Source organism: Stegostoma tigrinum, chromosome 1, assembly GCF_030684315.1.
Source record: "Stegostoma tigrinum isolate sSteTig4 chromosome 1, sSteTig4.hap1, whole genome shotgun sequence".
Lineage (NCBI taxonomy): Eukaryota > Metazoa > Chordata > Chondrichthyes > Orectolobiformes > Stegostomatidae > Stegostoma > Stegostoma tigrinum.
The window spans coordinates 100,651,395-100,664,274 of NC_081354.1; the positions used below are offsets into that span (position 1 = coordinate 100,651,395).

The following is a 12,880-nucleotide window of genomic DNA, read 5'->3' on the forward strand; positions in this document are numbered from 1 at the left end:
TTGGATCTGCAGTTCTTGTGAGTCTTGCATTTACTCTAATACTTTCTCAATTGCACTTTGTTTAGAAAATCTTCTGACTCAACAATGAAAACTCCACATGCAATCTAAATTTGAGTTTTTGTTTACATGTTCAAGTACCCATCTCAACATGTACGTTGTGGCTTGGAAACCAGAAATCCTTCTAAGCACACCAGATTGACCTAAGTGAAGGAATTGTAAACTAATGAGAATCCAGATCACATCTGATTTCCATGTATTTTTCATCACATCCTTAAAATCCACATTGAGGATGGATAAGGATCTGTAACTGGGTTATGAATGTGATCAGTTGTCTGGTTTCAGGAGATGTATATGGCTTGTTTGCAAATAAGCGGAGGTTTTCTGTCAGTTTTGCAAGGTGCACTCTCTGCAGGATTGTCTTCTACTCTGAAATTAAGGTAATTCACTAGCTCATTATTCTAATGCAATTCTCCTTGGGCAATTTTTTTCATTGGTTCAAACAGTTATATGTTGCCTTTCTGAATGTAGGTAGATTTTTGAGTATGTGTCTGCTATCATCGTTCAGCTGGGTGTAAAGTGAGAATGGTGTTTCAGATGCATCAGAAATGGGACCACTGTTCATCTTTTACAGATTTGGATGCAAGAATCAAAGTTTAAAAATTTGCAGATGACACCAAAATTGATAGGTAGTAAATATAGAGAAGAAATTTAGGAAGACACCAACAAACATGCAGAATGAGCTTTACATTAAGAATTGAACTTCATTGTGGCGAATTGAGTTTTCAGCTTTTCAAATGTTATTGGTCTTCCTCCTGTTTCTTTTCCTCGGTGAAACACCACATAACGATTATTTCAACGGACTGATGATTGGAATTTCTTTTGAGCTCCCTATTTACATTAAGGAACTAGATGACTTTCTCTGTGATGCTGAAGTAATCCTTGTCCAAATGCAGCAAGACCTGGATTGTATCCAGGCTTGGGTTGACAAGTCATAAGTAACATTTGTGCCACACAAATGCCAAGCAAAGACCACTTCCAATAACAAACAATTTAAGCACTACTCTTTGACAGTCAATGGTGTTGCCATCCCTGAATCCCCTCCTATCAACATCTGGGTTACCATTGACCAGAAAATGAACTTAGCCAGGTATATAGATACAGTAGCTACAAGAGCAGGTTAAAGGCTATGAATACTACAGTGAGTAACTCACCACCTGACTTTGCAAAGTTGGTCCACCATCTACAAGGCACAAATTGGGAATGTGCTGGACACCGTCACTTGTCTGGGTGACTGAAGCCCCGGCAAAACTCGAAGCTCAACATAATCCACAATAAAGCAGCCTGCTTGATTGGCACTATATCAACAAACATCTGCTCCCTCCATAACAACATTCAGTAGCAGCAGTGTATATTGCCTATGAGGTGCAGAAGTTCACTAACAATCCTTCGACAGCACACTCTGAACCCGTGGCCACTATCATTTGTAAAGACAAAGGCAGCAGTATTTTTTAATTCACTCATGGAACGTGGGCAGCACAAGCTGGCCAGCATTTATTGACTGTATGGAGTTACCTTGAGAACGTGGCAGTGAGCTGCCTTCTGGAAACACTGCAGCCCATGTATTGAAGGTTGACCCACAATGCCCTTAAGGACGGAATTCCTGGATTTTGACCAAGGAATAGTGATATATTTCCAACTGAGGATGATGGGTAGCTCGGAGGGTGCGTGCAGGTTATAGTATTCCCACGCATCAGTTGTCCTTCTGCTATTTCTGCTGTTTGCCCTTCTAGCTGTTTGAGTGCAATTTAACGTTGTGCTATTGCAGTGCAAAATGATCAAAGTCTGTTGATAATCCTAAAATGTGGCACTAGACAAATTAGTACTAGAGTCATTATGGCACAGAAAGTGGTTATTTGGTCCATTGAGTCCATGCCAATTTTCTGAAGAGCATACCAGTTAGTCCCTCTCCCTATGATGCTTTGCATTTGTAACCTCAAACTAGGTTCAACTGAAGCACGTAGAAATTTCTAATTTTCAGTAGATCTTGAGAGTCATCATTGTGAATATGTGGCTATTTGTTTGGCTGAACTAATTTGTCCAGGGATTGTTCTGTGCTTTCAAAGGTGTTTTTTTTAAAAATATAATGTGTAGCTGTAACGTGCTGTTGGTTGATTTGAGTTACTCGGATAACTACTTGTGTCAGGAATGGAGCAAAACTAGATTCCATTCATGTATTTTGGTTTCCAAAATGCAAGAAATTGCAAATCCATCAACAACAAAATGCCTTGGGAAAATAGGAACAAGGATAAGTAATTTCGCTGCTCAATTGTGGCAGATCTGTGACATAACTCTGTTTATCTACTTTTGTTCCATGTACTTTTCATGCCTTTAACTAGTAAAAATTTATCAAATGCTGAAGAATTTAATGAATAGACTACTCTAAGTGTAGAATTATTTCTTAACTTCACTCCTGAAATCCTGGCTCTAATTTTTGGACCTTGTCTCATGCACCTGGATTCTTCAAAAAAAAATTTCTGCAGAGGTACAGACAAGATAAATAATTGGGGCCAGTTAGCTCATTTGGCTGGACAACTTTTCTTTTGATGCAAAGTGATGCCAACAGCACAGGTTAATTTGTGCTCTGGCAGAGGTTACCATAATGGACTCTCTTTCTTAAGATTTTCCTTTATCCGAGGTGTACCTTGGGTTAAACCACCACCAATCAGCCATTGCCTAATGAGGGAGCAACCTATGGTCTGGTAGGACTATGAAGATGTATGTAATATCTTTAAAAAATGATCAAGTTAGCCCCTAAGCTTCTGAATTCAGGAGCATACATGTTAAATTTTTGTAATTTCCTTAAAGGTGTCATGTAAATGTGAGTTATTGCCTTACAGAAAAGGCTGGTACCTGAGTAGATCATGATCTCCTAAATAAAAATATGTTAGTGTATGGAACAGTCCTGTTTAAGTATAAGCCTGAAGTATTAACCGTTTATTGCTTTTACAGGTGACGTTGAACCTTTCTCATTTATATGTCTGGAATTTGCAGTGTTTAATGTTATAATGAAAATATGGCTAAATTATAGACAGATATAGGCAAAGTACTGAAGATGCTGAAAATCTGAAACAAACACACAACCACATTAACTCTGTTTCTGTCTTCACAGATGCTGCTGGACCTGCTGAGTTTCTCCAGCATTTTTGTATGTTGCTCATCTGAAGTTATAACTTCATCCACATTCCTCAGTAGGAATATGATTTGATCCAAAGTTAATTCACAGATGGTACTTGACACAAATCGAAGTTTGATTTGACAGCTGTGGATATTTTCTTAATTCTGAGATTAGTCATTGTTGAGCTACTTAGATACTAATTCGGAGCTGTTTTCCAAAGGTAGTGATTTTGTGTGAATCTTGACCACCAATATGCTATTTTGGATGAATACGTTTGTTTTGTCCACTCGGGTAAATATTTATCTCAAATATTTTGGTATTGAATCGTAGACCGTCAAAAGGACCTTCACATTTATGAATCTATGTTCTGTTGCAGCAATTTATGACGGCTAACAAACTAGAGGCTGCAATGTGGCTTTCTCGACTCTTCACAGTATACTGTTCCATCCTCTTTATATTTCCTTTCATGGGGTAAGTATGATTTAATACATGTTGAGTCACCATTAACACTGAAGGGAAAAACAAGGTGTCCCTAAAGAAAATGAAAAACACTTAGATATTAGAAGTTTACATATTCAAAATGTATTTTATATCAGGCATGAGTACATTTTGGGATTGAGGTGATTTTGTTAAATTAAGCCATACTTTCTCCTCTAAGCACATAATTTCATCTCCCACTTTTGATATTGCCTTGTGTGCATCTAGACGGTGATTATGTCAGTTTTTTTTATTTTATCTGATGAAACATTGCTTTCGATGGTCTTTTCAAAACCATGTATCTCAGTCCATTGTTCACCTGCCAATGCTACATAGCAGGTATCATCTAAGAACAGCTGCAGCATCATCTTATCTGCTCTTCGCGAACAATTCAGAGTCTGATCTGTAATTTTTTTAAAATCTTTTTGGACTCCTGACAATCTATTTGACCTTGAACCGAACTTCCAAGACCATACTCTACCCACCTCTATAAAAATGCCCAAGACAATTCAAGACAGATTAAGGCTCTGGAAGTGAACAAATGAATTTGGTATACAGGTTTGCACCTGTACAATAATTTGAAAGTTGCCATTCCTTATTTCATTTTTGGGTACTTGAGTTCTTAGTGGAGTTTTTGGTCACCTGTCTATGTATCTCTATGTAGCTGAGTACACAGTTTGTTGGTGAGGATTCTATGAACTGTACTGGGAAATTTCATGGCATTAAATATTTGAAAGACCGAAACCATTGTATTCTGTGCCACACACATTTTGTTTCCTACCTTGATTTCATCCTCCCAGGCAATTGGTAAAGATTTGATCAGACTGCAGTCTAGCTTGAGCTTGAAATGGTCTTGTTTATCTGGTCCATGAGCAAGGTTGCCCATTACCACCTCTACACAAGTGTTCATCTGCTCCTGAAACCCTCTATTGGGCCATTACCTCCAGAACTAACCATTACAGTGCACTCATGATCAGCCTTCTGCCATGAAAGACCATAAACCCGAACTCAAGCAAATCTCTGACTTACGTTTTAGTTCGGCAGCACCTGGGGTTTTTTTTTAAGTACTCATGTTTCTTTACAAATCTGTCTGTGACCTTTCCCGCATCCCTTTAGATTTCCAAGGTCTCTACATCATGCCAATTCTCGTGTTTAGTGCACCACTAATTTTCATTGTCCCATCCATAGATGCCAAGAACTCTCGGCTTTTGAAATGCCTTTCCCACACCTCTCCTCTAATTTAAAACGTGCCTCCCAAGGCAGGGCTTTGATTATTCACTCTAATATCATCTTAGGTGACGTGATATCAAGTATTGTTAAAACTACTCTGAAGCACCTTTGTACATTTTACTACATTACAGACATTACATGTATTACAATGACAGACTAGAATCTTGAACTTCGCAGTTCACCTGCCAGTGCTGCATTACTGGTGTCATCCAATAACAGGCATATCTGTGTGCTGAATTTAGAGTCTGATCCATATAGTGTCCTTAAACTTTTATCCTTTTGGATTTAACTGTGTTCATGTTTTTTCTTGTGTTTAGTAGTTACTAAACACTTTTTTTTCGTTAATTCAAGAAAGCTTGGCTACTTTGTGGTTAAAAAATAAATTAATTTGCAGCTGGGAGAAAGCTATCCATAAGGGATTGGATCCTTCTTTAAATGAACCTTCTTGGGACTAATTCATTGACTGGATCCGGTTTGTTCCCCCCCCCCCCCCGCAAATTTGGCATATCCCGATGAGAATGGTCTCAAATTGAAGAACCTTGACCAAGGTCTGATGATAACATGTAATGTAGAGCTAATGTTGCTTTACCCAGGCTCCAGCAAAAGTGTGTCTTCAGCTACTATGTGGGTAACCCACCAAACGTGGGCTTCAGCAACTGCAAATATGTTTCATAGACTCATAGAGGGCTACAGCGCAGGAAAAGGTTCTTGAACCCATCAAGTCTGCACCAGGCAAAAACAAGCCCCTGACTATTCTGATCACCTTTTCCAGCTCTTGCCCATAATCTTGCCATTGCAAGTGCACATCAACATACTACTAAAATGTTGAGGGTTTCTGTCTCTGCCACCCTTGTAGTGAGTTCCAGATTTTGACCACTTTTGGTGGGATGGGGGCAGGGGGGAGAAAACATTTCCTCATTTACCCTCTAAATCTCCTGTCCTTTACACTAAATCTATGCCGAAGTCATTGATCTTTCCACCAAAGGGAAAAGCTCCTTTCTGTCCACACTATGTATGGCCCTCATAATATTACATATTCCAGCCAAAAGCCAAACTGAAACTCAAAAATTGTTTTCAAGGGTGTTTCTACCTCCCATCAAAGGAAAAAAAAATCAATCTCTGACCTTTTAAACTGAAGATCCAATGCACAACTGTTATTTTGTTCACAAGTAAAATCTTTGGCAATGAAAACAAATTCCCATAAACCTCCACAAATATTCTATCATAGGTTGTTATAAAAAAATTACCACCTGAAACATTCTTACTCGTTAACCCCTTCAGGCACACAGACTGGAAGCTATATGCCACTAGCTTAAGTCCATATACTTATTAAATATTTATTTTTATTAATACTTATTAATTTTATTATTTATAATAAATTATAATGTTTATAATAGTAACACTTATTAAAATATTGATACATCTCACATAAACACAATGTTGAGTTATCAAAGTAACCAATTAGCTTAGTTTTGTTCTACTATTAAAATAAAATAATGCATAAAATTCAGTACTGAGAGACATGGAAATAAAATCAGTACTCTACAGTTGAATCACATGTCAACATTCACTGTTAAGGTGTACACTACAATAATGGAAGCAATGATAATGTTTGGATATAGTTTCTACTTGTGTTTCTGTAATCGTCCAAGACACCACCACATTCTGGAGAATATAAGGTGCTATCCCAAACAGCTCCTTGATTAAAAGTGTTGGCAGGCATAATTTTCAGGGGTCTGTTGTGCACAAATGGGTATTTGTAGTTTGTCTACTTGTGAATGCTGAAAACCGGACCATTGACATTTTGTGGCCCACGCTCCGATCTTCTGTTATGGGTGTTAATTTTATTAGTTCAAAGCATATAACTTCAAATATGAAGCATCATATTTGTGGCTTGGATGTTTCCTTTTAGTTAAAAGCAAAGGTTTAAGAAACAAAATCCTGAATTATCCTACGTAATAGCATTTGGAGCCACAAAGACTCAAGCATTTATGGTTCAGTTATTGGTTTCTGAGGAGTTTTCTAATCCTAGTTGGTTTGGTGATACGGGCCATCCAATTGGCATCAACATCCCTGAATTAAGGGCAGTAAAGAGTCTGTAGATATTACCATACTTGAGTATTGTTCAATTATTCCTGAAAGAGACTTACTTTGAAAATATGATGTGTGGTATTGTTCTCTGCTAGTATCGCCTCTACATCAAGTTCAGCTCCTGTAAGACGGTACAAGAATTAAGGTTGTTGATGTATAAAACTATATTAAAAGCTGATCACTTTTATAATACAATATGATAAAGCACAGGAACAGGTCCTTTGGCCGGTCATGCCTGCACTGATTCCTGTTCCATATTTAGACCTGCTACTCATTGCCCATGCAGTTTCTGTCTCTCTATTTGCATGTAGAATTGTTATTTTGTGGAGAATTATGCCTATAATAAGTTACTGCCTTCAAGAAATGTAATATGAAGTTAACAAATCTTGGGTGCTTTCTTTTCAAAAATAATGCAAATGTTACTTACCTAAATGTGATCCTTTGTTCCCACAGATTATATGAAGCTGCCAATTTTTACCAACGTGCCCTGTTGGCAAATGCCCTTACCAGTGCACTTCGATTACACCAACGCTTACCTCACTTCCAGTTGAGTCGTGCTTTTCTGAATCAAGCCCTGCTAGAAGATAGCTGTCATTATCTCCTTTACTCATTGATCTTTGTCAACTCCTATCCAGTTACCAGTATCCTTTAAACATTGACTGCTTGATAGTGAAATTAACAGTCATACATGATAAAAATATTTACTAAATGCATAAACAGTCCAAGACCATTTCTAATTAGACTGCCATCAATTAAATAATTTAATAATCTTCTTTTGAGAGCATAGCAGGCCAAGCAGCATCTCAGGAGCACAAAAGCTGACGTTTCGGGCCTGGACCCTTCATCAGAGAGGGGGATGGGGTGAGGGTTCTGGAATAAATAGGGAGAGAGGGGGAGGCGGACCGAAGATGGAGAGAAAAGAAGATAGGTGGAGAGAGTATAGGTAGGGAGGGGATAGGTCAGTCCAGGGAAGACGGACAGGTCAAGGAGGTGGGATGAGGTTAGTAAGTAGATGGGGGTGCGGCTTGGGGTGGGAGGAAGGGATGGGTGAGAGGAAGAACAGGTTAGAGAGGCAGAGACAGGTTGGACTGGTTTTGGGATGCAGTGGGTGGAGGGGAAGAGCTGGGCTGGTTGTGTGGTGCAGTGGGGGGAGGGGATGAACTGGGCTGGTTTAGGGATGCGGTGGGGGAAGGGGTGATTTTGAAACTGGTGAAGTCCACATTGATACCATTAGGCTGCAGGGTTCCCAGGCGGAATATGAGTTGCTGTTCTGCAACCTTCGGGTGGCATCATTGTGGCACTGCAGGAGGCCCATGATGGACATGTCATCTAAAGAATGGGAGGGGGAGTGGAAATGGTTTGCGACTGGGAGGGGCAGTTGTTTGTTGTGAACTGAGCGGAGGTGTTCTGCAAAGCGATCCCCAAGCCTCCGCTTGGTTTCCCCAATGTAGAGGAAGCCACACCGGGTACAGTGGATGCAGTATACCACATTGGCAGATGTGCAGGTGAACCTCTGCTTAATGTGGAATGTCATCTTGGGGCCTGGGATAGAGGTGAGGGAGGAGGTGTGGGGGCAAGTGTAGCATTTCCTGTGGAAATGGGAGGAAGGGATGGGTGAGAGGAAGAACAGGTTAGGGAGGCAGAGACAGGTTGGACTGGTTGTGGTGTAGTGGTAAAGTCCCTATCTCTGAGCCAGAAGACTGGAGTTCAAGTTCTATCTGCTCCAGTGATACATAACATCTCTGAGCAGGTTGATTAGAAAATACTTAAACGTGTTAGAGGTGGTTTACCAGACTAATACCTATTTATGATGGATTGCATATGAAAAATATTGCTTAGGGTATTTACAAAATTAAGGACAGACTTGATTGAAACAAAGAAGATCCTAAGGGATCTTTACACAGTAGACAACAAACAAGGGATCTCTCATTAAGAAAAAGAGATGAATTTTCTTTCTCTTGGAATATTTAAAAAGAACGCTTCTTGAAAAGGTGGTGGAATCAGAGTCCTCAAATATTTTTAAGACAGACGGAGATGTAATTCTCTAGTTCCAAAGTGCTTTGGGATTCCCTAAGGGCATCAAAATGTTCTATAAAGTGGAAAATTTGACTTCTTCATTGTGAAGGTTTGGAACACAGAATACTTCCAGTTTCATGATAATTTCTAACTTAAGTTCATTTTACTTTGTGGTTTTGATGCTACAGTGAATAGTATCTTTCTTAACTATCTACTTCAGTGAGTATTTTTCCAGTTTTCTTATTTTCTCTACTGCATGCTACAGCCTACACAAAGAAAATTTTTGATGTGAGTATAAGTGTTTTTGAAAGATATTTTGGCTTGCAAATTGTGATGGTCCAAAGTTTGTCATTTTATTGCTGTGTACCATACTGTGCATTTCAAATTTACAAGGATCAAATCTGAATTTGAATGTTATTTTTGTAGTCTTCATCATCAGATGAAAATAAATGCAGATGTATTCTATGGCATCATTACACCCCTGCCTTGACACCAATCTAAAAATCTGACAGGCTTACTTCTATTTAGGAGAGAGACCCGCCACCCCCCCCCCCCCCCAGCACTTTGCAAGGTGTAGCAGTCAAAGACAATAGCTTTTTCTTTGTAATTACTGTTGATGTGAAAATCTTAGTTACCAACCCGTAAAAGAGAAGCAAAACTCCCATATGCAGTATGGACAAGATACATTATTGAAATACCATTCAAGTTTTTCTGATGAAGGGGTAAATTTGTGTAAAACTACTTCCACGAATTAAAGATCGAGATTCACAATTAGAAAATCACATTATGAAACTTGTGTTGTGCAGTGTTAGTTCTCTAATAGATATTGTATTTAATGAAACAAATTTCAGTTTTAATTTGCTTTTGATCTTGTTTTGCATGCAGAATATACTGCTTTTAATGAGCAATGCTGTTAGCTCCCAAAAGCATAATTCGATATAACTGACAATTAGCCTTCAATATGTGTAAAACCGAAGAGTTGCATCATTTCACATTTGTGCACCGTTGACAGCGCAGACATGCAATGCCAGGCGGGTATACCTCATGCAAATAGGCTAGGAGTCAATAGACAATATGCGTAGGCCATTTGGCCCTTCGAACCAGCACCACCATCCATTATGATCATGGTTAATCATCCGCAATCAGTATCCTGTTCCTGCCTTATCCCCATAACCCTTGATTCCACTATCTGTAAGAGTTCTATCCATCTCTTTCTTGAAAGTATCCAGAGAGTTGGTCTCCACTGCCTTCTTGGGCAGAGCATTCCAAATATCCGCCACTCTCTGGGTGAAGAGGTTTTTCCTCAACTCTTTTCTAAATGGCCTACCCCTTATTTTTGAACTGTGTCCTCTGGTTCTGGACTCACCCATCAGCGGAAACATGCTTCCTGCCTCCAGAGACTCCAATCCTTTAATAATCTTAGACGTCTCAATCAGATCCCCTCTCATCCTTCTAAACTAAAGTGTGTACGAGCCCAGTCGCTCTAATCTTTCAACATATGATACCCGAGCCATTCCGGGAATTGACCTCGTGATTCTACGTTGCACTCCCTGAATAGCAACAATGTCCTTCTTCAAATATAGAGACCAAAACTACACACAGTACTCCAGGTGCGGTCTCACCAGAGCCCTGTACAGCTGCAGAAGGACCTCTGTGCTCCTATATTCAATTCCTCTGGTTATGAAGGCCAGCATGCATTAGCTTTCTTCACTACCAGCTGTACCTGCATGCTGGCTTTCATTAACTGATGTACAAGAACACCTAGATCTTGTTGTACTTCCCTTTTACCTAACTTGACTCCATTTAGATAGTAATCTGCCTTCCTGTTCTTGCCACCAAAGTGGATAACCACACATTTATCCACATTAAACTGCATCTGCCATGCATCCGTCTACTCACCTAGTCTGTCCAAGTCACCCTGTATTCTCAGAACATCCTCCTCACATTTCACACTGCCACCCAGCTTTGTGTCTCAGCAAATTTGCTAATATTACTTTTAAAGCCTTCGTCTGTGACATTAACGTATGATGTAAACAGCTGCAGTCCCAGCACCGAACCTTGGGGTACCCCACTGGTCACCACCTGCCATTCTGAAAGGGACCCGTTTATCACTACTCTTTGCTTCCTGTCAGCCAGCCAATTTTCAATCCAAGTCAGTATTTTGCCCCCGATACCATGTGCCCTAATTTTGCTCACCAATCACCTCTGCGAGACTTTATCAAAGGCTTTCTCAAAGTCCAGGTACACTACATCCACTGGTTCTCCCTTGTCCATCTTCATAGATACATCCTCAAAAAATTCCAGAAGATTAGTCAAGCATGATTTCCCCTTCGTAAATCCATGCTGACTATGACCTATCCTGTTACTGTTGTCTAAATGAGTCGTAATTTCATCTTTTATAATTGATTCTAGCATCTTTCCCACCACTGACCTCAGGCTAACCGGTCTATAATTCCCTGTTTTCTCTCATCCCACTTTTCAAGAAAGGAGGGAAACATTAACCACCCTCCAATCTGCAGGAGCTGATCCTGAATCTATAGAACATTGGAAAATGATTACCAATGCGTCCACAATTTCTAGAGCCACCTCCTTAAGTACCCTGGGATGCAGACCATCAGGTTCCGGGGACTTATCAGCATTCAGCCCTAACAGTTTATTCAACACCATTTCCGGCCTAATATAAATTCCCTTCAGTTCATCCATTACCCTAGGTCCTTCAGCCACTATCACATCTGGGAGATTGCTTGTGTCTTCTCTAGTGAAGACAGATCCAAAGTACCTATTCAACTCTTCTGCCATTTCCTTGTTCCCCATAATAAATTCACCCGTTTCTGACTTCAAGGGCTCAATTTTAGTTTTAACCATTTTTTTCCTTTGCACATACCTAAGACAGCTTTTACTATCCTCCTTTATATTTTTGGCCAATTTTCCTTTGTACCTCATTTTTTTTCTCTGCGTATTGCGTTTTTAGTTATCTTCTTTTGCTCTTTAAAAGCTTCCCAGTCCTCCAGCTTCCCGCTCATCTTTGCTATGTTATACTACTTCTTTTTTATCTTTATACAGTCCTTAACTTCCCTTGTCAGCCAATGCCGCCCCTGCCTCCCCTTAGGATCTTTCTTCCTCTTTGGAACGAACTGATCCTGCACCTTCTGCATTATATCCAGAAATACCTGCCATTGTTGTTCGACTGCCATCCCTGCTAGGGTATTGTACCACTGAACTTTGGCCAGCTCCTCCCTCATAGCTCCATAGTTCCCTTTGTTCAACTGCAATATTGACACTTGCAATTCTCCCTTCTCCCTCTCAAAATGCAGATTAAAACTTATCATATTATGGTCGCTACCTCCTAATGGCTCCTTTACTTTGAGGTCTCTGATCAAATCCGGTTCGTTGCACAACACCAGATCCAGAGTTGCCTCCTCTCTGGTAGGCTCCAGTACAAGCTGTTCTAAGAATCCATCTCGGAGGCACTCCACAAACTCCCTTTCCTGGGGTCCAGTACCATCCTGATTCTCCCAGTCAACCCGCATGTTGAAATCTCCCATAACAACTATAGTGATACCTTTGCGACAGACCAATTTCAACTCCTGACTCAATGTACACCCTACATCCTGGCTACTGTTTGGGGGCCTTCCCATTAGGGCCTTTATACCCTTAGAATTTCTCAGCTCTATCCATACTGGCTCTACATCTCCTGATTCTGTGTCCCCCCTGGCAAGGGACTGATTATCATTCCTCACCAGCAGGGCCACCCCACCCCCTGTGCCCATCAGTCTGTCTTTTCAATAGCACGTATAGCCTTGGATATTCATTTCCCAGACCCTGTCCACTTGAAGCCACGTCTCAGTTATCCCCACAACGTCATACTTGCCAATTTCCAACTGAGCCTCA

General features: G+C 40.2%; 1 protein-coding gene across 1 annotated transcript in view; it reads left to right on the forward strand.

Annotated features, from left to right (window-relative positions):
- The window catches only part of tmem33 (transmembrane protein 33), a 37,419-nt gene that overhangs the window by 7,487 nt on the left and 17,052 nt on the right, over positions 1–12,880 (forward strand). Inside the window, exons 3-5 of the mRNA XM_048546313.2 lie at positions 3,552–3,646; positions 7,427–7,614; positions 9,210–9,277. Coding sequence (XP_048402270.1) covers positions 3,552–3,646; positions 7,427–7,614; positions 9,210–9,277 — 351 coding nt within the window. The remainder of the gene's footprint in view (positions 1–3,551; positions 3,647–7,426; positions 7,615–9,209; positions 9,278–12,880) is intronic.